At 15.5% G+C, this 23979-nt stretch overlaps 4 protein-coding genes and 1 non-coding gene across 5 annotated transcripts, besides 28 other annotated features; 2 read left to right on the top strand and 3 right to left on the bottom strand. All coding sequences in view use genetic code 6, as the record gives it.

The window, feature by feature from the left end:
• Nucleotides 1-1136: 1136 nt before the first annotated feature.
• IMG5_114790 (hypothetical protein) lies at nucleotides 1137-2489 on the top strand (the record flags this gene model as incomplete). Its single annotated transcript, XM_004034707.1, has 4 exons — nucleotides 1137-1537; nucleotides 1665-2102; nucleotides 2155-2196; nucleotides 2250-2489. The coding sequence occupies exons 1-4, from the start codon at nucleotides 1289-1291 to the stop codon at nucleotides 2487-2489; spliced, it is 969 nt and encodes a 322-aa protein (XP_004034755.1). The 5' UTR covers nucleotides 1137-1288.
• Nucleotides 2022-2056: a microsatellite.
• Nucleotides 2282-2327: a microsatellite.
• Nucleotides 2472-2517: a microsatellite.
• A 3928-nt stretch (nucleotides 2518-6445) lies between these two features.
• Nucleotides 6446-6495: a microsatellite.
• Nucleotides 6447-6498: a microsatellite.
• Nucleotides 6499-7149: 651 nt separating this feature from the next.
• Nucleotides 7150-7196: a microsatellite.
• Nucleotides 7197-7326: 130 nt separating this feature from the next.
• Nucleotides 7327-8949, top strand: IMG5_114780 (hypothetical protein; the record flags this gene model as incomplete). The annotated part of the gene is made up of 7 exons (XM_004034706.1): nucleotides 7327-7855; nucleotides 7901-8025; nucleotides 8081-8142; nucleotides 8183-8554; nucleotides 8601-8664; nucleotides 8708-8820; nucleotides 8877-8949. Coding segments are annotated over 7 exons (1266 nt in total). The 3' UTR covers nucleotides 8878-8949.
• A 668-nt stretch (nucleotides 8950-9617) lies between these two features.
• On the bottom strand, nucleotides 9618-9699 carry IMG5_114770. Its single transcript has one exon. It is a non-coding gene; the product is annotated as a tRNA-Leu (tRNA).
• A 132-nt stretch (nucleotides 9700-9831) lies between these two features.
• On the bottom strand, nucleotides 9832-11593 carry IMG5_114760 (hypothetical protein). Its single transcript, XM_004034705.1, has 2 exons — nucleotides 11217-11593; nucleotides 9832-11153 (listed from the first exon to the last, which is right to left on the bottom strand). The coding sequence occupies exon 2, from the start codon at nucleotides 10871-10873 to the stop codon at nucleotides 9860-9862; it is 1014 nt and encodes a 337-aa protein (XP_004034753.1). The 5' UTR covers nucleotides 10874-11153; nucleotides 11217-11593; the 3' UTR covers nucleotides 9832-9859.
• A 1141-nt stretch (nucleotides 11594-12734) lies between these two features.
• On the bottom strand, nucleotides 12735-13523 carry IMG5_114750 (hypothetical protein). Its single transcript, XM_004034704.1, has one exon. It carries the CDS (start codon nucleotides 13376-13378, stop codon nucleotides 13004-13006), a length of 375 nt encoding a protein of 124 aa, XP_004034752.1. The 5' UTR covers nucleotides 13379-13523; the 3' UTR covers nucleotides 12735-13003.
• Nucleotides 13524-14420: 897 nt separating this feature from the next.
• Nucleotides 14421-14451: a microsatellite.
• A 179-nt stretch (nucleotides 14452-14630) lies between these two features.
• Nucleotides 14631-14668: a microsatellite.
• A 1063-nt stretch (nucleotides 14669-15731) lies between these two features.
• Nucleotides 15732-15771: a microsatellite.
• A 901-nt stretch (nucleotides 15772-16672) lies between these two features.
• Nucleotides 16673-16741: a microsatellite.
• Nucleotides 16675-16741: a microsatellite.
• Nucleotides 16742-17092: 351 nt separating this feature from the next.
• Nucleotides 17093-17125: a microsatellite.
• A 1409-nt stretch (nucleotides 17126-18534) lies between these two features.
• Nucleotides 18535-18596: a microsatellite.
• Nucleotides 18556-18608: a microsatellite.
• Nucleotides 18609-18802: 194 nt separating this feature from the next.
• Nucleotides 18803-18847: a microsatellite.
• Nucleotides 18848-18902: a microsatellite.
• A 170-nt stretch (nucleotides 18903-19072) lies between these two features.
• Nucleotides 19073-19114: a microsatellite.
• Nucleotides 19115-20572: 1458 nt separating this feature from the next.
• Nucleotides 20573-20671: a microsatellite.
• Nucleotides 20672-20887: 216 nt separating this feature from the next.
• Nucleotides 20888-20921: a microsatellite.
• Nucleotides 20889-20920: a microsatellite.
• Nucleotides 20922-21348: 427 nt separating the features above from the next.
• Nucleotides 21349-21416: a microsatellite.
• Nucleotides 21356-21434: a microsatellite.
• A 1054-nt stretch (nucleotides 21435-22488) lies between these two features.
• Nucleotides 22489-22590: a microsatellite.
• Nucleotides 22591-22876: 286 nt separating this feature from the next.
• Nucleotides 22877-22942: a microsatellite.
• A 53-nt stretch (nucleotides 22943-22995) lies between these two features.
• Nucleotides 22996-23070: a microsatellite.
• Nucleotides 23033-23075: a microsatellite.
• Nucleotides 23076-23917: 842 nt separating this feature from the next.
• Nucleotides 23918-23975: a microsatellite.
• Nucleotides 23939-23971: a microsatellite.
• Nucleotides 23976-23979: the final 4 nt, after the last annotated feature.

The raw sequence follows: 23979 nt of genomic DNA, 5'->3' as shown, positions 1-23979 counted from the left end.
TTGTATTATTTGTAAATTATTCTAAAAACTTTTTATATACATCTCAAAGAAAAGTATTATGGATTTAATCAAATTGATAAATTTTTTAATAAAACTAAGACTTAATTAAATATTTTTTTTTTTTTTTTTCATTTAATAAATATATATTATAAATGCAAACTTAAATTATAAAATTAATTAAATTGCATACCTAACCTAAAACCAATATATAACGCTTAGAGAGATTCATAAATAAAAATTGTATTTTTAAAAAATAGTTGAATTAAACTTAACTAATCAAATTTAAAAAATTTAAAACCTTAACTAAAATAAGAAAAAGTTGTAATCATCATTTTTCATTTCAGATAATTAAAAATAAATTAATTGTATTGAATTAAGATTTGATAGCATACATAAGTAAATTGAAAATTTTCCGAAAATTCATATGTAAGTTTGGATGGAATTATAGTTAAGGGGTTTTGACATTATTAATTATTATATATTTTAACTTTGAATTAATTATTGTTTATAAAAGAGAAACTATTTATTTATCTAGAGTTTAGTATTAGTATTTATATTCCTTTATATATTAGCAAGATTATCGTAAGAAAATTTATAAAATCATAAATTTAGCAAATTATAAAAAGAATTTAAATATGAAAAGTAATAAAATGTAATTAATTATAATATTTTATAATTATTTATTTTTACATGTTAATTGTTTAATATATATTTTAAATTTATTTTTAATTAATATTATTTTCATATAAAGATATATATTTATAAATTATATTTTTTGTAATTTATAAATGGCAATAGATTATATTTAGAATTTTTAAGAGATTAAAGAGTTACCTTTAGTATATATTGTCGTTTGTAATTAAAATACCAAATTTAAAATATTTTTTTTTTATTAGTTATCGAGATTCTAATTTACTTTACTTAATAAATATTGAATTATCTGCAATTAACTAATTCAATTGTAAATATATATTACATTACAATTAATTAATAATTTTTATTTAGAAAAAAATATTACAAAAGAAATAGTTAAATTAGGATTTTCAAAACATGAATTTATAGTTTCTTAATCTTACACCTTTGATAAAATGTAAAAAAAACTAATATAAATATTTATAAATATATACTCTTAGTGTTTTCACAATAATTAAAGAATCTTTTTTTTATGGGTAAGCATTTTATCTCATTTATGCAATTTGACTCCTTATATATGGTATAATATACTTTAGTAACTAAAATTTGTAGATACATAAAGTGAAGTAAAAAAATAATATTATTTTTGTTTAAAATGAAATAGTTTTAAATGGCATTTGCTTATACTATTGTAAGTTCTATAATTGGATAGATTTTAGAAATACCTTTTAGTATATTTTATAATTTTATTCTTGAAGAAAGATATGGATTTAATAATTAAACATTATCATTGTTTATAAAAGACTAAATAAAAAATAATATAGTCGGATTAATTTTAACTCCAATATTACTTTATCTTTATTTAAAAATAGTTGAAGTAGGAGGATAATACTTTTATATTTACGTAAAGAAAAATAAATATATATATATATAAACATTAAATTTAAACTATTTAATTATTAAAATTTCTTAAATAATAAATTAATTATAAAACATTTTTATATTATTTATAATAATTTAATTTTTTTAAGGTTGTCATTTTTATTTTATTTTTTATATTCTTATTCTAATGGATATGGCCTAATTTTATAGCTCCATTATATAATAAATACGAGGAACTGGAAGAAGGAGAGTTAAAATTAGGAATTAATAAATTAGCAGAATAAAATGATTTCCCTCTAAAGAAATTATTTAAAGTAGATGGTTCAACTAGAAGTTCTCACTCTAATGCCTATTTTTTTGGGTTTGGAAAAAACAAAAGAATAGTATTATTTGATACGTTAATAAATCAATTAGAAAAAACGGAAATATATGCAGTGTTATGTCATGAAATAGGCCATTGGAAATTTAATCATACATTCAAACATATTGGATTTTTAATGATTAAAATTTTTTTATTTTTTTATTTATTTTAATTTTTTATATATGAAGATTATTTTTACAAAAGTTTTGGATTTAATCAAAAATCAGTAAATAATTTATATAGATAAGTATTTTATATTATATTTTTTTATAAAAAAGATATTTATAGGGTCCAACTTATTCGTAGGATTATTTATACCTGTAAAATAATTTATTTATATTTCAAGTATTTTTATAACTTAAAATAAAAATAGATTAACTAGATTTTATCTGTAATTTAAATGTCTTTAAGCAGAATATATGAATTTTAAGCAGATTAGTACGCATTTTAAATGGGATATGCTCAATAGTTATGTGATGGATTAATTAAAATGTTTAAAGAGAACTCCGGTAATTTGCTTCCTCATCCTATCTATTCTTGGTATCATTACTCACATCCCCCATTAAAAGAACGTCTTGATTATATAAATAATCTATAAAAAAAAGAAAAATGAAAAAAAAAAAAATTAAATAAATAAGAAACAATATTAAAAAATTATTTAAACAAAAATAAAAAAAATTATTATTTTTAAAAAATATATATGTTTTTTACAATTTAAAATGCAATTCATATTTTAAATTATAAAAATTATTATTGTGATTATTTTTTTATTTTTTAATAATATAAATGCTTAATAAACATTTTGAAGCAGTTTAGTTTAATTTATTTACTTAATTTTATTTCATTTCTAGGCTTTTATAATTTTAAAATATAATATTATTACGTAAATTTTTATTTTTTAAAATTAATATAAACGAGATTTTATACGGAGATAATTATGGAACTAGAGTTTAAAAATAACATACTTCAAGTTCAGAGTAATTCAACGGTATAAAGCATTATTCTCATTTTTAATTTAATTTAATAGAAAAATAACTTTTTTTATTTTGTAAAAAAACTAAATAAATATTAATTTTTTTTACAAGTGATACAAAATTAAATTATATTTTTAGAATTAATATAAAAATATAAGTTTTTTTAAAAAAAATACTGTAAATATCCTCTTTATAATGATTTAATACCGTTATCCAATATTTACCATATTTTTAGAATTAAAAATACAAAGACTGTTTTAAATTGATGTATTAATTTATTTGTTAAAATAAAATAAATCATTAAAAAAAAAAATAATAGTACTTAAATTATATTTGTAAATATTATTTATTATTAATATTGTATTTAAAAAATATAAGAATTATTAAATTCCTTATTATTAATTAAAAAATTTAAAATTGTTAAATATTATTTTTTATTTTTACTTTATAACTAAAATTAAAAATTATTTAATACTAAAATAATTATTTGATAATTAATATAAAAATTATTTTAAATTATATATTCCTATAACAATTAAAATAAATGAAATTGCAATGCAAAATAATATTAATAAGCTTATTTGCAACATTAGTTTAATTTTTGCTCTTATTCACTTTTATATAAATTTCATATTTAGAATCTAAAAATACAATATAAAATTTTAGAAACCTATTATATAAAGATAAAAAACTATTTTTTTTATCGTAAACTGTAGGATAAATATTCAAAATAAATACGAGTTTTTAATAATACATTATACACATGCAATTATTAATTAAATTTAATTAAATTTTAATTTCATAAAATACCAATGCAATTAACTTAAATAAAAATTATGCATTTTAAAAAAGTTTATTTAATATAAAAGAGTAAGGTAAACTTTTAAATGTTTTAAATGGTTAAAATGATTTAAGAATTTAATTTTGGTATGAAAAAAATAATTAAAATTTTGAAAATTTAGATTAAGAAAAGTAAAAGATTATTCGAAAAATATCATACCTTAATTTTATTTCATAATCAATATTAAATTATTTTTAAATGTAAAAATCTTTAACTTTACTAAAACTCAATAGTATAAACATTATATTAGAATAATCAGGAATTTAATACAATAGTATTTTTTCTTTTATGTTTTCTTCTCAAATAAAAAATTGTAGATATGAGAAAAATATAAAAGCTTTTGATCCAAGGTGTACTTATTAATTTGAATATTCTTAGTTATAAGACTAATTTATAAATATAATTTAACCTTAAAATTAATATTTGAAAGAAGAAGACTTTTTAAATAATAAAAATGCAAAAATATTAAATAATATATGTGCAAATATTAATTATTAACAAGAGAATAATTTTTTTTCTGTTTTATGCTTTGAGTTTATGGATGAATAATACAATAACTTTTTTAAAAATTTTATAAAGGAAAATTCAATTTTATTAATTTTTGATATAGAAAGCCAGCTTCTAGTATATAATTCGGATAATTAAAATGAAAAAAAAACAAATTTAATAATAAGCTTGTAAGATTATTTAAAAAAATTGAATATTCCAATAAGCGAAATAAATTATTTTTTAACTTAAATGTAGGTTTTATATGACAATAAATAAACAATAAAATAAGAAAAAATATAATTATAAGATCTGTTTTCTAATTCATTGAATAAAGTTTAATTTGAAATTCAAGATTAAGATAATAATATATACTTTGTATAATTAAATCCAATATAAATAATCCAAAAATAATTTATTCCGAATTCTCCAATCATTATAAAAAAGACTATATATATAATAGTTGATCTTATAAAACGACAAGAACTAGATGCAGCAAGTATAGCAATGTAATTGAAAATTAAGAAGTAATTTTTTATTATCAATGTAAGTGCTTTAGTATCTCTTTTTTTTTTCATATTTTATAGCGTATATATATCTTACAGAACATCAATTCTTATATTAAATCCAATATAGACAATGATTAACATATTAAAAAAAATACATGAAAATTCCGAATTATAAGCTATGGAATTAATAAACTAAGATATATTTGAGTATGAGGAAATCCGTAATTTATTTTAATCAAAAGAGTAATTAATTTTATTAAACGCATTTAAAAATATATTTAAAACACTCTAGTGTACAACAAAAGATATTTTTAATATAAAAGATAGTGAATCATTGTTACAATTGCTTTATTAAGTAAGCTGTTTCAAATAGTTTAATAATTTAAGAGCTTTAGGAATATGTTTTAATAATATGGGAAACATTCATTTTTAAAATAAAAGATATATTGAAGCTATGTAAAATTATTAAAAAGCGATTATTTATATACAATATGAACTTAACGACTATTCGCCTATAAGAATCGAATATATGGCACAAAAACAATAAGTTCTTTTAAAAATCCTTTTTAATAGAAAATATAACTATTCATAAGCTTTCTTAATGTATTTAATTCAAACTAAATAAAATTTATGGTTTGAATATAAAAAAATGCTTAAAAGTGTACTTGCCATATAAATTGAATTAAAAAAACTAAAAGTAAGTTTTACTGGGAAAGTTACTTTAGTACTTTCTTAACTATCTTTTTGCTATTTAAACTTAGGAAATTTATAAAAAGCACAACTATGCCATTAAAAATCAATAAGAAAATTTAAAAAATATAAATTGGATAAAAAACGTAAAAACATAATGCAAAAAAGGTATTTATAAGAAACTATATCAAAATTGAATTCTCCAATGACAATGAACTTTACAATATCTTCTTTGCATAATTTTAATACATTGAAACTTAATGATAATACAAAAAATTTATAAATATCAAATTAATAACTAAGAACATATAATTAAAGCACAATGCTTATGAATAAAAAGTAAAATTAACCAAGTTAAGGTTTATCTTTATAAAATAAGAAGATTTTAATTAAAAAATATTTAAAGTCAAAATTAAAAAGAGAAATTAGCGAAAAAGAAAACAATTATGATTATCCGAATGATATATATGTGAATATTTTGACAATTTAAGAAGCACGAATATATTTATTTAAAAAGAATTATCAAAAAGTTCTTGAAATTCTAACTAAATAATTCGAAAACAGAAAATATTACCTTCCTTTCTATAGATTAGTAACTTTGAATATTTTAAAGGATACATTTTAATCTTTACAAATTAAGATTCCTTAAAAAATTGACAAACTATTGTAAAATTTCAACAATTCTATTATTTTTAAAATTAATATGGTTATTGTTTCTGAAAATTATTATAAAAAAATTATTTTTTTAATATCTCAATTATAAAAGGAAGTACTTTTTAAAAATGAAGATTAATTGGGATTTATTTAATTTCAAGAAAATACATTTTCATAAAATTTAATGCTTTTAAATCTCAAGTAAATAAAATAGGCATAAAATTGTTTAAATAATACTATTAATAAAAAAAATGATAAAATTTTTACAAGAATTACTAAAAGTTAATAGCATTATTTTGTTTTTGATTAAGAAAATAACTTATTTGTAAAAAACTAATATTAAAAACAAAATATTTTTAAAACTTTTAATGATTTCCTTATATTAAATTTTAAAAATGAATAAAATAATGAAGCAAAAAATAATAAAGAAAAATAAAAATTAAAATAAAAATAAAATATAAAAATTAATTCGCTTCTACATTTTGGGGTTAGAAAAGCAATTAGTAATTTTTATACTCATAATAAAACTAATTTTATTAATAACGAAAACTTCAAAATTAAAAAGTTCATACTTTTTGTCACTGAATATTAAGGACTTTAATAAAATTAAATGTTATATCTACTAGCAAATTAACTTTACTAGTTATAGGTTTAGCTTCTTATACTTTAATTAAACCATTAATAATTCCTTAACGAAAAATAAGAGATCGAAGATATAGTTATTAACAATAAATAAATTATAAAAGTGTTTAATACTGAAGAAAAATTACTCTAATATATTAGAACAAAAAGAGAACCTATGAGAAATTTTGGAATTCCTTATATTGTAGAACATTTTACTATTTTTATTTATCTATTGACTATTATTATTTCTTGATTAAGAAAATTTTTATAAATGCGACTATATTGTTTTTTTTATTTGGATTTTTTTTTTTAAAGATTAATTTTACTAATATTAATGCTAATTTATTTAAATTTTATTAGATATGAAAATTTAAATAATATTTATTCTCTAAATTATAAAATATATCTTTCATTTAATTAGTAAATAATGTTTTATTATATTTTATTAAAAATTTAATAAGATTTAGATTATGAATTTTTTAAAAGACTAACAAATATAAATAAAGTTAATCATTATAAAAAAAAGTTACATTAATAAATAATAAAAAATATAAATTAAAAAAATAAATTTATATAGTTCAAAAATTAATAATTAATATTAGAAAAAAAAAAAATAATGTATTCAAAAAATTTTAAAAAATAAAAAGTAAATAAATAATTTCAATAAAAAAAATGATTATAAATAAAAACACAACTTCAACAAATCCAAATATTCGTGCTATATATTAAAGAAGAAATTACGAAGAACACATAGATAAATTGTAAACAAAACTAAATTAAGAATTTTACGAAAAACAATTTGCTGTATGGGAAAATCGTGGATAGAAAGTGAATCAAGCAAAATATATGAAACAAAGACTTTAATAACTTAGAGAAGAATCTTAAAGATAATTAAATTAAAGAAAATAGAAACTTGCCTTATTATTAGCTGGAGAACATGAATAACACAAATAAAGAATTAAAGATATGTAAGAAACAACAGAAGATATAAGAAGAAAAATGCTTATTAGAGTAAAAGAATTATAAGAATAAAAAGAAAATGAAAGACTTAAGTTTGTTGCAGAAAAAACTGAATAATAATTTATTAGAAACGCAGATGAGTTAAGAAAAGTGGATGCGGATTTTAGAGAACTTAAAACTTTACATGAATAAAATATTTAAATTATGGAAAAATAAGATCTTTTAAAAAAATAATATGAAGGTTAATTTTTTAAAAAAAAATAAATAAATAAGTATATATTATTAGAGGAGATGATTTATTCTGAACTTTATAAAATTGATATTAGAAGAAAAGAAAAAGAAGAAAGAATTAAAGAATAAGAAAGATAATAAAAAGTTGAAGAAAGAAAAAAAGTTCTTTTATCATAATTAGTAAGAAAATAAAGATATTTATTTGTTTTTGTTAAATATATTTTATATAAAAAAGTAAAATAATTAAGATAAAGAAAATTATGAAAAAATTTACATTAGAAAGAAAAATAAATGCTAGTAAACTATATATATATAATTAATCTTTAAAATAAAATAGAAAGAAGAATGGAAAAAAGAAGAAGAAAGACATTAAAAACAACAACAAGACCTTAATTAATTTAACAAAGAATTAAATCAAGAAATAAAAAGAAACAATGAAGAATTATAGAGAAGACAAGAAATGGAGAAAAAAATAGAGAAAATTTAAGATAAAGAAATGGTTGATAAAATAATCTTAAAAGAAAAAATGCTTGATCAATTAGAAGCTGAATAGAAAAGAAGATTTTAAGAAGAAACAAAATAATTTTTATTAAACTTTAAAAATAGATCTAATGAAGCACATGCTTATGAAGCTGAATTAGATAAGTTAATATAAATTGAGGCTGAAAAATAGTATTAAAGATAATAAGCAATATGGAAAAAGGAAATGGTAAATTATTTTATTAATTTACAATATCTATTTAAATATATTTAAGGATGCAAGAATCAAACTAATGCATGAAGTATATGATAATAGAAAAGATAATATTGAATTAAAATGTACATTTATTTTTCTTTTTTTTTAAATTAAACATATTTTTAGAATAATTATCATAAATTGAAATTGAATAAAAGGAGATTGAAAAGGATATTTTAAATAAAGCTGTTAAAGCTTATGAAGAGGAATGTGAAAGGAAAAGATTAGAATTGTATATGGTTTAATTAATTTTATTAAAAATAACTTTTTGTTAAATAATATTTAAAAATAAAAGACAAATAAGAAATATTAAGGAAATCTTATTGGATAAATGTCAGAAAAAGAAAGAAAAAAATACGAAGAGTTATAAAAAAAAAAAGAAGAGGAAGAATAAGAAAGGCTAATGTAACTTGATTATGAAAGAAAAATCTAATAAAAAAAACTCGAAGGAAAGATGCTAGTAAAATAATAATAAAGCATTTTTCAATTTATTTATTTTTATAAAAAAAGTTGGAAGAATTAAGAAAGAAAAGACCTTTTTGAATATTCTAATTTTTTAAAATAATAAAAAAAAGGAAAAGCAAAAAATAAAAATATATTAATTTTATAATATTCATAAAAATATTAAAATAAAATATTTACTTTTATTAAATAAAATTAACCTGACATAAAATAATTTTTCTTTGATTCGAAAATTCTTTAGTATTTATAAATAAATTAATATTTATAAATATTTCAATTTAATAAAAAATCAAATAATTAAATTAAATAATATATTATTATTTAAATATTTATATATATTTCTTATTAATACAAATCATTATATTTATAAAAAAGAAATTATAATAATTAATCTTATTCTAAAATTCGATATATTTTTATATAATTATCAATAAAAATAAATAATACTTAATTTGAAAATATTTTTTACGACTAATAAAAATATATGAATTTAATTAAAAAATACAAAAAAGTTATAAATAATTTGTTAGTAAATTACAAAATTATTTATATATGAAAAAAAAAAAAAAAAAATTGGCAGCTGTGGGATTTGAACCCACGCGGACTACGTCCAGACGATCTTAAGTCGCCCTCCTTAACCACTCGGACAAACTGCCTTAATTAATAATTTAAATATAAATTTATTTAATCATTTAAAAAAGAAAGCTTATACATTTATTAAATTTAACTTTTATAAATAAGTAAGAAAATAATAATAATAATAATAATAATTTTTTAAAAAAAAATAATCAGTAAAAGCTATATAAAAATTAGTATTCAAAAATTTATTTATCTTTTAGATTACAATAGTTATTAAAAATATGATTCGTTTTATGAACAATTTGAACTCAATTATCTATAATCTTGATGATCGGCTTATTATTTTTTATTTCCTTATTTATTATTTTAAGCAAAATTCATACTCATATTTAATTTATTAATTGGAATTTAAGGTAGTTTTAATTATAAATCATCTTCTAATTTTTTATTTTTTTTTTAAATAATATAGTCTTTTTTTATCAAATTTCTTTCGTCATTTGAATTGATTTTTTTTTTTTCATTCTAATTTTATGAGCTTCTTTAACTTTAAAACGTATTTGAATTACTTTCTGTATTTTTTAATTCGTTTGAATTTCTATTTAATAAATCAAAAGAATATTATTTAGCTTGATTTCCAGTCTGATTTAATATGTTAATTTCTGCATTAAAATTCGTTTAGTTATTTTATTTTTATGTCATCATCATTTTTTAAATTATTAAAAGCTTCAGAATAGGACTTTCTGACGCAATTAATAGCATGTCTTTAATTTTTATTTATATAATTTCTCCTTATTAAGATTTGCAAATCACACTTGTTTATCTAGGTTTATTATAAATTATTTCTTAAATTCCAAAACACTAAAACCCAGTAAGACTATCTACTAAATCTGAATTTATTTCTATAGTTGATCTAATTAAAATATTAGATATTTTTTGCATAACTTGCTTTTTTGTTTCACCTTTTTTGGCTAAAACTCCTGTTGGGTTTTCACAGAATTCTTCATAATTTTTTAAATTAAAACCATCATATTCATTTTAAATGTTCATTTTGTTTTTCATCCATAACGATCTTTTTTTATATTCCTTTTTTATTTAAGTTAATTAAAAAAATACAAAAATTAAAAAATACCCCGAATTCCCCATTTTTAATTATAAATATGGCATGACTTTATTATCCTTCTTAATATATAATCTAAGATTTAAAAACAGTATATACTTAAGCAACTAATTAAAGTTTTAAAATGCTATCATTTGGCCAATCTGAAAATAAATTGATTCCTTTAATAAAGTTTTTTATATATTAATGCTTTTCGTTTTCTTATCTATTAAAAATAGTATAGAAATCTTTCTCAGATAAACTTACTATTTTAGCTCCTGCTTCAGAAGTTACTTTTGTTGTCATAAAAAAGATTTATTACTCTAAAAAAGATCCAGCTTCTATTATATCACCTGGGAATAATTTCTTTAATAAAATTAATTTATTTTATTAAGTCTACTCAAAGTATAAAGATAACTATCCTTCTAAAATCACCTAAAATTTATTTTTAAATTCACCTTTTTGTTTTTTATGTTTTTATTTTATAAAAAAAAAAACCTTTTTTTGTCACATACTAGTTGTGCTAATATTGATCTAAATCACATTTATAAAAGAATTATCTGACAAGTTATACCTTTCCGTCTTAAATATATTCTTTAAAAAATTAAATATTTCCGTATTATTTTATAAACAGTTCTGCATCTGTACTTGTTCGATTATTTTATTTCAATAGTTTATGAATTTACTATTTAAATATGAATTGATTTTTTATTTTATTTTTACCTATATGTCTTCTTATTGCTGTATTTTTTATTATTCTATTAATTATCTTCTTTTTTGTTTTTCTACTTCTGATATTTGATTTCTTTTTTGAAAAACTAACTAACTTAATTACGATATACTTTACATTTTTATTATTAATTAGAAATAAAATATAATAGTAAAAATTAAAAATGGTTTTAAAAAATTATGAATTTTATTTTTTTAATATTAATTTAATTATAATCAATTATGAAATAGTTTTTAACTATTTTTTTAATTTTATTTTTTTTATTTAATAAAATAAAGATTAATTATTTGGTTTTTAACATTATTATTAAAAAAAAAACAAATTATTAAACAAAAATTATTTTTACTTTTTAATAAACATAATAGTGGGTAAATTAAAAAATAATTATCACCATGAAATAAAAATATATTAACTTTTTATATAAAGAAAAAATTACAAAAATATTATAAAATAAATGATTATATAAAAACCCTAATAATTTAAATTATTATTATTTTCATCAAAATCTTTTGATTCTTAAAAAGCCTTCTAATTATAAATTTTATTAATCGCCCTCAAAAACTAATTAAATATTTGATCTTTCAGGTAAGATTATGAAATCATATAAAGTATTACCTAAAATAAATTGTTAAATAAAATAAATTAAAAAACAAATTTACTTATTATATTGTTAAATATAATTTAATCTTTGTAATTAATTTTAATCTTTTAATCATTAATAATTAAAAAGGCTTAAAACTTTGCATTAATTTTACCTTCTATAAAAAAGCAAATGATTATTTAATAAAGACCTTAGTTAACACAAGCTATTTAAGTACAATTTTTTTCCCATAAAAAGTTATCTGGCATATTATTGAATATTTATTATTACCATTCAACTATATTTAATTTTTAATTCTAATTTTTTTTCCAAGTCCATTTACCAATTATATTTTCTGATTATTATTTTTCATTTATTAGACTTTATTCATTTACAAAACATAAAAAGTTATCATTGGATGCTTTTTTTTCTAAATCTGTATAAATATCAATTAAAGATTTATTAAAATCACATTAATCTTTAGTTTTTTTTTTGTATTTATATAAATAATAAGTTTTTATTTTTTACCCGCTTTTTATTTAATTTAATCATTAATAGATTTAACAAATAATTAATTTTCACTATTTATCTTTTAAATATCATTCATAATATTTTTTTCTAAGTTTTAAACATTTTAAAAAACCTTATTAAAATTCTAAAATTTATTTTATAAAATTAAATCCAAATCCTAAATATTAACATTTTTTTTTATTAAATCGTTTGTTATTTATATCAATTATTAATTTTAATTTTCTAAAGTTTTTATTTATTTTTCAAAATTCAATATTTTTTAATTTTTTTCTTCTTCTTTTTAATTTTATTAGTTATTTTCTAAATTTTCATCATTTTTCTTTTCTTGTTCTTATAAAAAATTTTAAAATTAATCTTTGATTATTTATTAGTTGTTTTCGTTTTATTATATAGCTTCTTCTTATTATTTTTTTATTTTTTCATAAATATTTTCAATTTCTTTATTCATTTGATCTATCTTAAATTCTATTTCTTATATTTTTGATTAATCTAGTATGCATTTTTCTAGTTTTTAATTTAAATTTATATTATATTCCTCAATAATCTATATCTTTTAAGATTATTCTTCAAAACTAAACTTTTCTTGTAATTTGTTTTCTAGTTAGTTGATTTTTTTTTCGATTTAAATAAATTTATTTTAAACTAATTCTAAATTATCTTATATTTATGTATTATTTTAATTAAATGTGGCTATATTCTTTTCTTCTAATTTTACCTAATTTTCTTTGAAACCTTCAAAAATTTAATGATATTTATTTTCAATATCCTTAAGATTATCTTCTAACTGATAAATTTTACTAAATTTATTTTCAAAGTCATTAATTTTATCTTAAAATTCGTTTTAATTCTCTTATATGAAATTTTTCAATTCTAAATTATCATATTGATTTTAATTTTTTAGCACTTAATTTTCTAATTAAATAACTTTTTCAATATAATCATTTAATCGTTATTCTAATAATCCAATTTAATTTTATTTTAAGATTTGTTCTTTAAAATTATTAAATTCATCTTTTATTAAAAGATGAGCATTATTTTCAAAATAAGAATTTATTTTAATATCGAATTAAGAATTTATTTTATTTTCAAAATCATTAAAAAGTATATTATTTAAATCATATTCTTTGATTTTATTAATAATTTTATTTTATTCATTTTTCATACTTTCCATTTAGTTAAAAACAAATATTTTTAATTCATTGTGTTCTTTTTAAAATTCGCTTTTTTCTACTAAATCTCTTATATCTTGTTTTTATAAATAATTTCCTATATTTTCATTTTATTGATTTTTTTTTAATTAAGTAAGCTCGCTTTTTTTTACAAAGTATTTTTCTAAATCAACTTTATTGGCTCTTTTTTAAATTTGATTCAAAAAAAATTATTTATCATTTTCCAAAGTTTCATTGAGTTCTTTTTGGCTGACTTTTTATTATAATTAATTAAGTAAAAAATCGAAATCCTTCTATTATACAAGATTGGTTAATGTTTTTATAATTTATTTTTGAAACTCTTCAAATTTATAATTTAAGATTATATTTTATTCTTCATATTTTGGTAAAGATAACTCTTTTAAATCATCCTTATTTACTTTATTTTACAATAAAAATTAAAATTCTACTTTATTTACAAAATCTTTTAATATTAATTAAATATCATCATAATTAATAATTTTTTAATTATTCTTTTTTTTTAAAAAAAAATAAAAATTAGAAACAAATAATTATAAATTAATATTTACTTATTTATCTAAATCCTTAATTTATTCAGCTTATATTTTGATGACTTCGCTTATTGTTTTTAATAATATTTTTACTATTTCTTAAACACCTAGCCATTCATATTTATTCTAAAAAATAATAAAAAAAAATTAATTTAAAAAATTATTTTAAAAATTAACTTATAATAGATCATCTATTAATTATAATTAACTTTATAAATATTTATATTCAGTAGATAATGTTTGCAAATTTTGTAAGTTTTTTTTATTAATGGAGAAAATGCTGTATAACTAGATTAAAAATTTGACATTTATTTATTAATAATTAAAATAGAATATATTATATATAAAATAATTTTATTTTAGTTATTTTATTTTAATTTTTTTATTTTTATAAAAATCATTAAAAAACATCATAACACACATAATTTTTTATTAAATTCATTTTTTTAGTTGTTTAAATTATTTATAAATTTTTATTTTAAAATGATATATGTAATTCATATTGTCTAATTACCATCTAAATTTGTAACTTTAATTATATTACTACTTTATATATGTTATTAAACGTAAATTGAAGGCTTTTTCCAACCTTTTCTTTAGATTTTATTATCATTTAATTAATTAATTAATAAATCTGAAGTTAATTATTTGATTTATTGTTTTAAAATATTTAAATTTTTATGATTAATTTCAAAATCTATCAAAAAATTATAAATTTGTTAGTTTTTGCTTATTATTTATTCTTGATTTATGAATTGTAAAAAATAAATAAAAAAAATAAGAAAAATTACATTTTAAAAAAACTTTTTATTCTTAATTAATTTCTTTATTTCTGAACATTTGTTATATTAAAAAAAACAATTTTTCTTCATTTAAAAGATAATTATCCATTTTTTTTTAAAATTTATTTATTTCATAAAAACTATATAAAATTTTTTAAAAAAATAAAAATTAAAATAATATAATAAATTTATTTAATATTTAAAAAAATGGGATAAACACTATAAAAATAAAATAATTCAATTTAAAATGATTAAAAAATTGAATATAAAGACATTTAAGAAACTTAGGATAACATTTTTAACCATCTAACATATTTAAATAGTATAGAATTCGATAACTCATACGGTGAAATAAAAGTATATAAACAAAAATAATAAGATCAAGAAGAGATAAGTCAATAAGAATAATCTGAAACATTATATTGTACAAAAACATAAATATTTAATTCAGAAAAAGAAACTTAAGATTACATATCCTTTATATAAAAATAAAAGTTTGACTTAGATCATCCTAATATAGCGAAATTGATAAAAATAAATATCTAAAAGTCTGAAAGTATATGCTCAAAGATTACTAAATGTGATCTTGTATACGAATACTTTCCAAATACCTTAAAAAATGATATTCTAAACCATATCAATAATTAAGAGCCTTACTCAATAAATGTATATAAAAAAAATAAACAAAAATAAACAAACAAACAAAAATAGGAACTATATTCTTTTATGTAATAAATATTATCTGCATTGATTTTTTTAGAAAATTAATAAATAGACCATGAAGATATATAACCTAAAACCATATTAATAGACCCTAAAACAGAATAATATAAACTTACAAATATAAAATTTCTTACATAAGGCATGTGTGGTTTAAATAGACATTTTTTAGGCTTATAAACAGAATGCTTTTTGTCTCCTGAATAATTCAAAAAGGTAAAATAGGGATCATTTGATGGAAAAAAAAACATAAAAAATTAAGTTTTTTCATTAGGATTAATTATTTTGGGGATGGCAAATCTTTCAAAACTTGAAGGAGTTTACGACTTTGAAAATGGAAAATTTAACGACAAAATGCTAATGTATTTATTATAAAGAAGTAAAGGAAATTATGGAGATGAGTTTTATTATTTACTTTTTTCAATGCTAATTGAAGAGAAGAAAAGACTTGATTATATATCCTGTATGTAAATATTAGAGTAGATTATGGAAGGTAGATTTAATGAAGAAGAATATTTTAATAAGGGGAAAACTTCTTCTATATATTATTTTAATAGTGAGAAAAAGTAAAATGAAGAAATTTAAGAAATTTAAGAAGGAATAAATAATGAGAAAATAAAGCATGCAGCAGCAAAAAAAAATGAAGATACTTCTTCTAATATATCCAAAAATTAATAGGAAAAATAAGAAAATGAAGACGTTTATATCAATAAAAATGATGATTCTCATATGAAATAATAATTATTTGATGATGACTATGATTTTTTTTAAAAAAAGTAAAAAAGTGAAAATTCAAGTATTTCAGAAGATTCTAATATTATTAGTTAAGATTTTAAAAATGATATTGATGATGATAATTATTAAAAAGATTTTTAAATTTAATAAAATGAGTATTTTTATATTTTTTATTTTTTATTGTTTATTTAATTATCTCTCTTTTATTTTTTTATTTTTTATTTTAGAAGTAAATAACAGGATGTTGTTCCATCTGAATAAAAAAATAAAATTAAACCTTTCAAGATTTTTAGAGATAATCTACTTACAGATGAAGTTTATAAACCATATAATGTAAACTTCAAAGAAATTAATTTTAACATTTAAGAAAATAAAAAAAGCCCAAAGAAATCATAAATTAATTCGTCTTATTTAAGCGAAAATGTATTTAAATCTCGTACTTAATCTTATAAAAGATGATATACTTTATATTTCTTTTGCAAAAGAATAGCATTTTTATAATTCATTAACTAATATAATTTAATTTATTATAAAAACAAAAGAAAATATAATTATTTATTTATTAATATTATTCAATTTTTATTTTTTATTTTTTATTTTTTATTTTTTTATAATTTAAATAAAATATTTATTACATAAATAAAGTTTTATTTAATGTTAAAAAATGAATATATAAATATATTAATAAGTAATCATAATAATATATATATAGATACATTTTTACTATAAAAATATAAATTAAACGTACCCTATTTTTGAATTCATATTTAATTGATAAAAATTTCTCTTTAAGTTAATAAAGGTTTTCTAATTCTATAAATAATAATAATAATATTGTAAACCTTTAAATAAAAACCCTAAAAAGTCAAGTTTTTATCTATTTTTGAAAGGATTATCTTAATTTTACTATAAAACCTTTTCTTTTAGAATTTTCAAAATTTATTGTTGGATTTAAAGTTTAAATTTGAAATTAATATAGATGGAGAAATATATTACAATAGATTATATATTAATTTTTTTTTTTATTTTTTATTAATATTTATATATTCTTATTATATATTTGTTTTTTAAAAAAATTAAATCGGTACTATAATAAATTATTTTAATATATTAATTTAATATTAAAATATAAAATAATAATTTATATTTATAGATAAATAAATTTCATATATACATAATATTAATTTTTATTAGTATTATATATAAATTTATTTATTTTTATTATTATTTTTTTACTTTAAATATATTTAATTATATTTTTAAAAATTAAAAATGGGTAACAATTTAAATAAATCAGAATTAGCTTAAAAAGCCGGATAAGTATTAATTGAAACAGAAAAAAGTGAATATATAGAAGGTGAATTTGTCAAAGGGGTTATAAAATTATAAACTGATAAACCATTATATTTCTCTGATATAAATATATATCTGAAAACAAAAGAAAAGCTAAATTTTTATGGATAAAATTATTAAACAGAAGAAACATCAAGTAAATTAATTTACACAATTAAAATTAATAGCGAATATTAATTGGGGCAATATTAATATAATTTTTAATTTAATTTACCAAATAAATTAAACTCTTCTTCTTATATTGATTAAAAATGTTAATAATTAATTATAAATGGTAAAAAAAAATATTTTGATAATTATATTAAATACATAAATAATAAAAATAGCCAATAAAATAAATAATATATATATTAATGAAGACAATTAGGATTAAATATAATATAGTTTAGTTTATATGCTATATACATAAATAAAAATTCCAGATTAATATATATTAGATATATCAGCCATAAATATAATTAGAATTAAAAAATCTGCTTTACCTGCTCCATAAAGTTAATTATTTATCCATTTATATAGTCCTTTATTAAGTATGCAAAGTGAATATAAATAAGCTATCTAATTAGATAAATCATAATATTATCCAGGAGATATAATAACAATAAATATAAATATATTTAATTAAGGCTAATATCCTCTATAGTTAATTTCTCTTAGCTTGGTTCAAATATTAAAAAATAATATTAGTAAAAAATAATAAAAAATATAATTTAAAAAAAAATAAAAATTGTTATGTAAATGAAATGCAAAGCAAAAATAATATATAAATGTAAACTCATATACCTAATACAAATTAATTATAAATTCCTTCTGTAAACGCTAAACTATTTATGTGTTAATATTAATTAGAAATTACTTTTATTTTTAAAAAAACTTGCTTTTATTAAACTTAATTTATAAATATAATTCCATTTATAATCATTGATTCAAACGATAAATGAATAATTATATATATAAAGGATAATTTTAATATATAAAATATTTATAGTAATTAATATATATTTATTGTATTTATCTTATTTATAATAATTATAAAATTCATTAAAATATATAAGAAATGTAATAATATTTTATTTATGATTTATTTTAAATAATATGAATTTCATATTATATTATCATATTTTTTTTAATAATAATTAATTTTATTATATATATTTATTTATTATATTAAATAAAAAAATATGAAATTTAAAAGATATATAAAAATATATTTTTTTTATTTTTAAATATTGTTTATTTATTTTTTATTTAAAAAATTTAATTATATTTATAATAAATAAGATATTTTTATTAATTTATGTTCTAAAATTTTCAAAAATATTTATTTAGATTCAGGAGTTGTTAAATATAAATGTAACTTTTTTTATAAATAGTTATAATATAAAATAATTATTAAATCTATAGAAATATGATAAGATATAATTTTTGTATATTAAAAAATGGTAATATAAATAAAATTAATAATGATTAAATGATAAATTAATTTGAAAGATTTGATAAAGGCGAAAATTTGAAAATAAATGTATAATAATAAAAGAAAAATATTGATGATTATTCTGAATTTAAAAGATTTGTAAATTATATAAACATATAAATATAAATTTTTATAAAGATTTAAAAATAAAAATCTGAATGGGAATATGTTTTATTTATATTTGTTTTTTATTGGATGTTTATTTATTAATAAGGAGGCTATTTATTTTCCTTTTTTGAAAAATTATGTATGGAAATAAATAATTATTGTATGATTTATATATATAGATATCAATCAATTGTTAAAATTATTAATTTTAGACTTTAATTAAAAAAATAAAAATCCATTATTTACGATAAAATCTTTTTTTATAAACATTTTATGTTAATTGATAAAAAATAATAAGTAAATAAATATAAATGTTTTATATATAAAAATTATTATATTAAATAAAATAAAAATAATAAGTATATATAACAATTTTTTATATATATATCTATAATCATACATATAAAATTATCTAATTTTTTATATAATAATTTTTTTCATCCTCCATTTAAATCAATTAAATAAAATAAATAACAAATATTAGGCCAAAAAATGTAAAAAAAAAATATATTTTCAATTTTTTTTTGGAAAAATATAATTTTTTTAACATATCAATAAAAAAAAAAAAATACTAGGTAAGATTATGATTTTATCCCTATTAGCTCTTAATATGATAACTTAACTACAGAAATAATATAATACAATAAGTTTTAAAATAAACAAGAAGAATATTTATTAGATGAATAAATAATCAGAATGTATATTTTATACTATGTAAAGGAATAATAATTAGAAAATTGTACTTACGAATATGTAAAAGAATAAATAATATATTAAACAAAAGAGCAAATAGAAGAAAATATAAAAATTATGATTTAATAGAGATTTAATTAAATATTTTGTTATTTAAATGATAAATAAAAAGAATATTTTTAAAATTCTAAAATAGAAGAAATTGTAGGCTATCTAACATTTTAATTAATAAAAAGCTAATAGTTTGACTAGAAAACATTTGTTCTAAAATTTATGGAAGATAATGAATTCGCATATAACGAAATACTTAAATTTATTCCAGATGAAAGATTAAAAAACATAAAACAAAATAAATAGAATAAAATATTGACAAAAAGTTAAAGCATTAGTGAATAAAGTTAATTGAATTAAAAACAAAAGAAAAAAAAAATAATAATAGATAAAAATAATAATAATAATAATAATAATAATAATAATAATAATAATAATAATAATTAAAAGAATAATAATTAAAAGAATAATAATAACTCTGATTAATTTAAAAATATAAATTCAAATATTGGCATATAAAATTATTAAAATAATTTTTTAAATTAAAATAATATTTATTCAGAATAAAATATTTAATTATTTTATAATACATATAGATGTGAATAAAATGACATATAGAAACTTAATAATTTAAATATTTTATAAAATAATTTAAATAAATAAGAAGAAACACAAATCGATAGTCAAGAATCTAAAAAAAGAAAAAAAATAAAGAAAAAAAAAAATGAATTATCAAACCAAAATAATATTAATTAAATATTTGATTATATAAATATTTAAAAAAAAATATAAGAAAATTAACCCTAAGATTAATAAACTTAAGATTATATATATAATCAAAATTAATTATAAAAAGGTAATTAAATTCGTGAAAATAATCAAATCGAGGGTATTGATACAAACAGTCTTATTTTAAATAAGAATTAAAATTTATAAACATAAAACTATGTTTCTAAATAACTTTATGAAAACAATGATATTTAAATTAATAAACTCTAAGATATTTAATAAAATAATATGTCTATTTAATAAATCCCTAAAAATTAAAATATAAAAAGTTTATCTGCTAAAGAAAAAAAATCTCTTCTTACGCAAAATCGTAATTATATAAAATAATAAAAAAATTAACCAATAAGCTAATAAATATTATCTCAATAACTATAATAAAAATAATAATTTTTATATTAATAATAATTATAATAAAAACAATAGTAATAATAATTATAATAAAATTAATAACTTAATAATTCCCAGATTTCTCAGCTTTCTCATATTTCTCAGATAAATATTTCTTAAAATTAAAATCCGAATTTTATAAGTAATAGTAATTATGATGACATTAACCTTTAAAATTTTGCATAAGAATAATAAATGATAAATTAAGATTCTGTATAAAACAGTTAATTATAAAAATATTAGCAAAAGCCAGTATAATAAAATTTGGTTGTGGATTAAAGAAAAACAGAATAAAATATTTAATAATTAAGCGCAGAATAAATAGAAAAATTAAAAATTAATTCATAAAATTAATAATTAATACCAATATAACGGTAGAAATAACTAATTAATATTATATATTTATATATATAAATATACATATAGAATAATTGATAATTTTCCTTAAAAATATATAAATGATTAATTAATAAATATAGAAGATTAAAATTATTAATATTTACAGATAGCAAATAAAAAAAATTAGATTTAATAAAAATACTATCAAAAGAAGAAGTTACATTAAGTTAATAAAGAAATTTGATTTCAGCATAAGAAATTATATAAGAAGTACTCAATACATAAGATTAGTTATAATTATAAAAGGATTTACTTTAAGAGTTGATAACTTTTGTCAGATCACCTCAGTTTTTAGTATTTATAAAATTAATAAATGATAGCTTTTAGTTAACAATAGGTAGCAAAGAACATTAAAAATATGGGCTTTGTATAATATAATTTTAAAAATAATAAAAATAATATTTATTAGTATCATATAATTAAGATTTTATGGACATAAAATCTGATAGAAAATTTAATAAGTTAAATGATTTAATAAATTATTGGATAACCTATGAAAATATAGTATTTAGATGATTAAATTGAATAAATAATTAATAAAAAAAAAATTATAAGGACTTATTTAAAAAAAAAAAAAAAAAAAAAAATTATAAGAATTTATATATTTAAATATAAATACATATTTATATTAATGAAATGCTATATTTATATATATTTTTATATAATCTTTCATTTTAATTAGAAAATAAAACATAATAAAATTGTTAATTTATATTCTTATATAAAAATAAATTATATAAAGTTATAAAATATTTAGATATATATAAAAATAAAAAAATAAAAAAAATATAAAAATATATAAATATATAAATATATAAATTTAATATTTTTATAAAATATATATTTTTTTTTTTTTTATTTATATTTTATTATAATAAAATTATATTTATATAGATTTTTCTTTTTTATTTTTATTTTTTTAAAATTCCATTGTCATATAATAATGCTATTTATTTATACAAATAAATAATACATTTTCTATAATTTTTCTTAATATATAATATATAAATATTTTTTTTAGAATTGGGATATCAATTATATATCTAGATGTTTTATTTTCTTTTAGAATTTATATTATATTAAAAGTTATATTATTTGACAGTAACTTTTTTATTATATGTTTTACTGTATTTTTTTTTATAATTGGTTTCATTATTATTTATTTTATAATAATCTTAATTTAAAAAATATTTTAAGGTTATCAATATCTTTTTTTTATTTAATATAAATAATATTAATATACATGTATTTTTAAATAAATTTATTTTAAATTATTATTAAATATTATTAATTTAAATTAAATATAAACTTTTAAATTTTTTAAAAGCAAAATAATTACTTAAATAATTTAAAATAAAAAATATATATTATTCGAAACCTAAAAAATTAAGTTAAAAAATAATCAATAATAATTTCAAATAATTTTTCTTAATAATCTAATGTAAATTATGTTATTTATATATGAAAACCAATAATTTATTTTGTATAATAATTAGAAAAAAATTTTATATTATTAGTCTAATCGAATTATATTTTTTTTGTATTTTATTTAATTAGTTTAAAAAAAATTAAATTATTTAATAAATACAGAATTTTTTTAATAAAAATAGTGTTTAAAATTATAAAAATAATTAATATCATAATTTTATTTAAAGATAAAAGTAAAATAAAATTAAAGAAAATTGATTAAAAATTAAAAAAAATTACTTTAGATAGAAAAAATAAAATAAATGTGAAAAACACTATAAATTGTTTAGAAAAAAAGTATATATTTATGTAGAAAATTATATTTTGATATATTGGATTGTTATTTAAGCTTGAGAAATTATAATCCAAATATAAATGATGTAGTGATAATCTATGAATAAAATTTAATTTATTTAAAACTTATATTCTTTTGCCATAAAAATAACAAATCTTTCCAAAAAAAATACAGAAAATATTTTGAAAACAAATATATTAAGAATTATTTAAAATAAAAGAGTTAAATAAATTTTGAAAGTGAAATATTTATTAGTTTAGAGAAAATTACAAAAACAAAGAAATAATATAAGTTTGAATTTCATTTATTAAAGGAAAAGAAAGCAATTTTGTAATATAGTACTTCAATAAAATAATTATATTAGTTATTTGATAAAGAAATATAATAAAATAAATCAAATTATTAAAATATATATAATAATTAATATAAATAATAATTATTAAGTTT

Source organism: Ichthyophthirius multifiliis (assembly GCF_000220395.1).
Source record: "Ichthyophthirius multifiliis unplaced genomic scaffold scaff_1120509250935, whole genome shotgun sequence".
In the NCBI taxonomy this organism is placed as follows: domain Eukaryota; phylum Ciliophora; class Oligohymenophorea; order Hymenostomatida; genus Ichthyophthirius; species Ichthyophthirius multifiliis.
The sequence above is the reverse complement of the archived record's forward strand: the minus strand, read 5'-3'. Positions and strand labels throughout refer to the sequence as shown.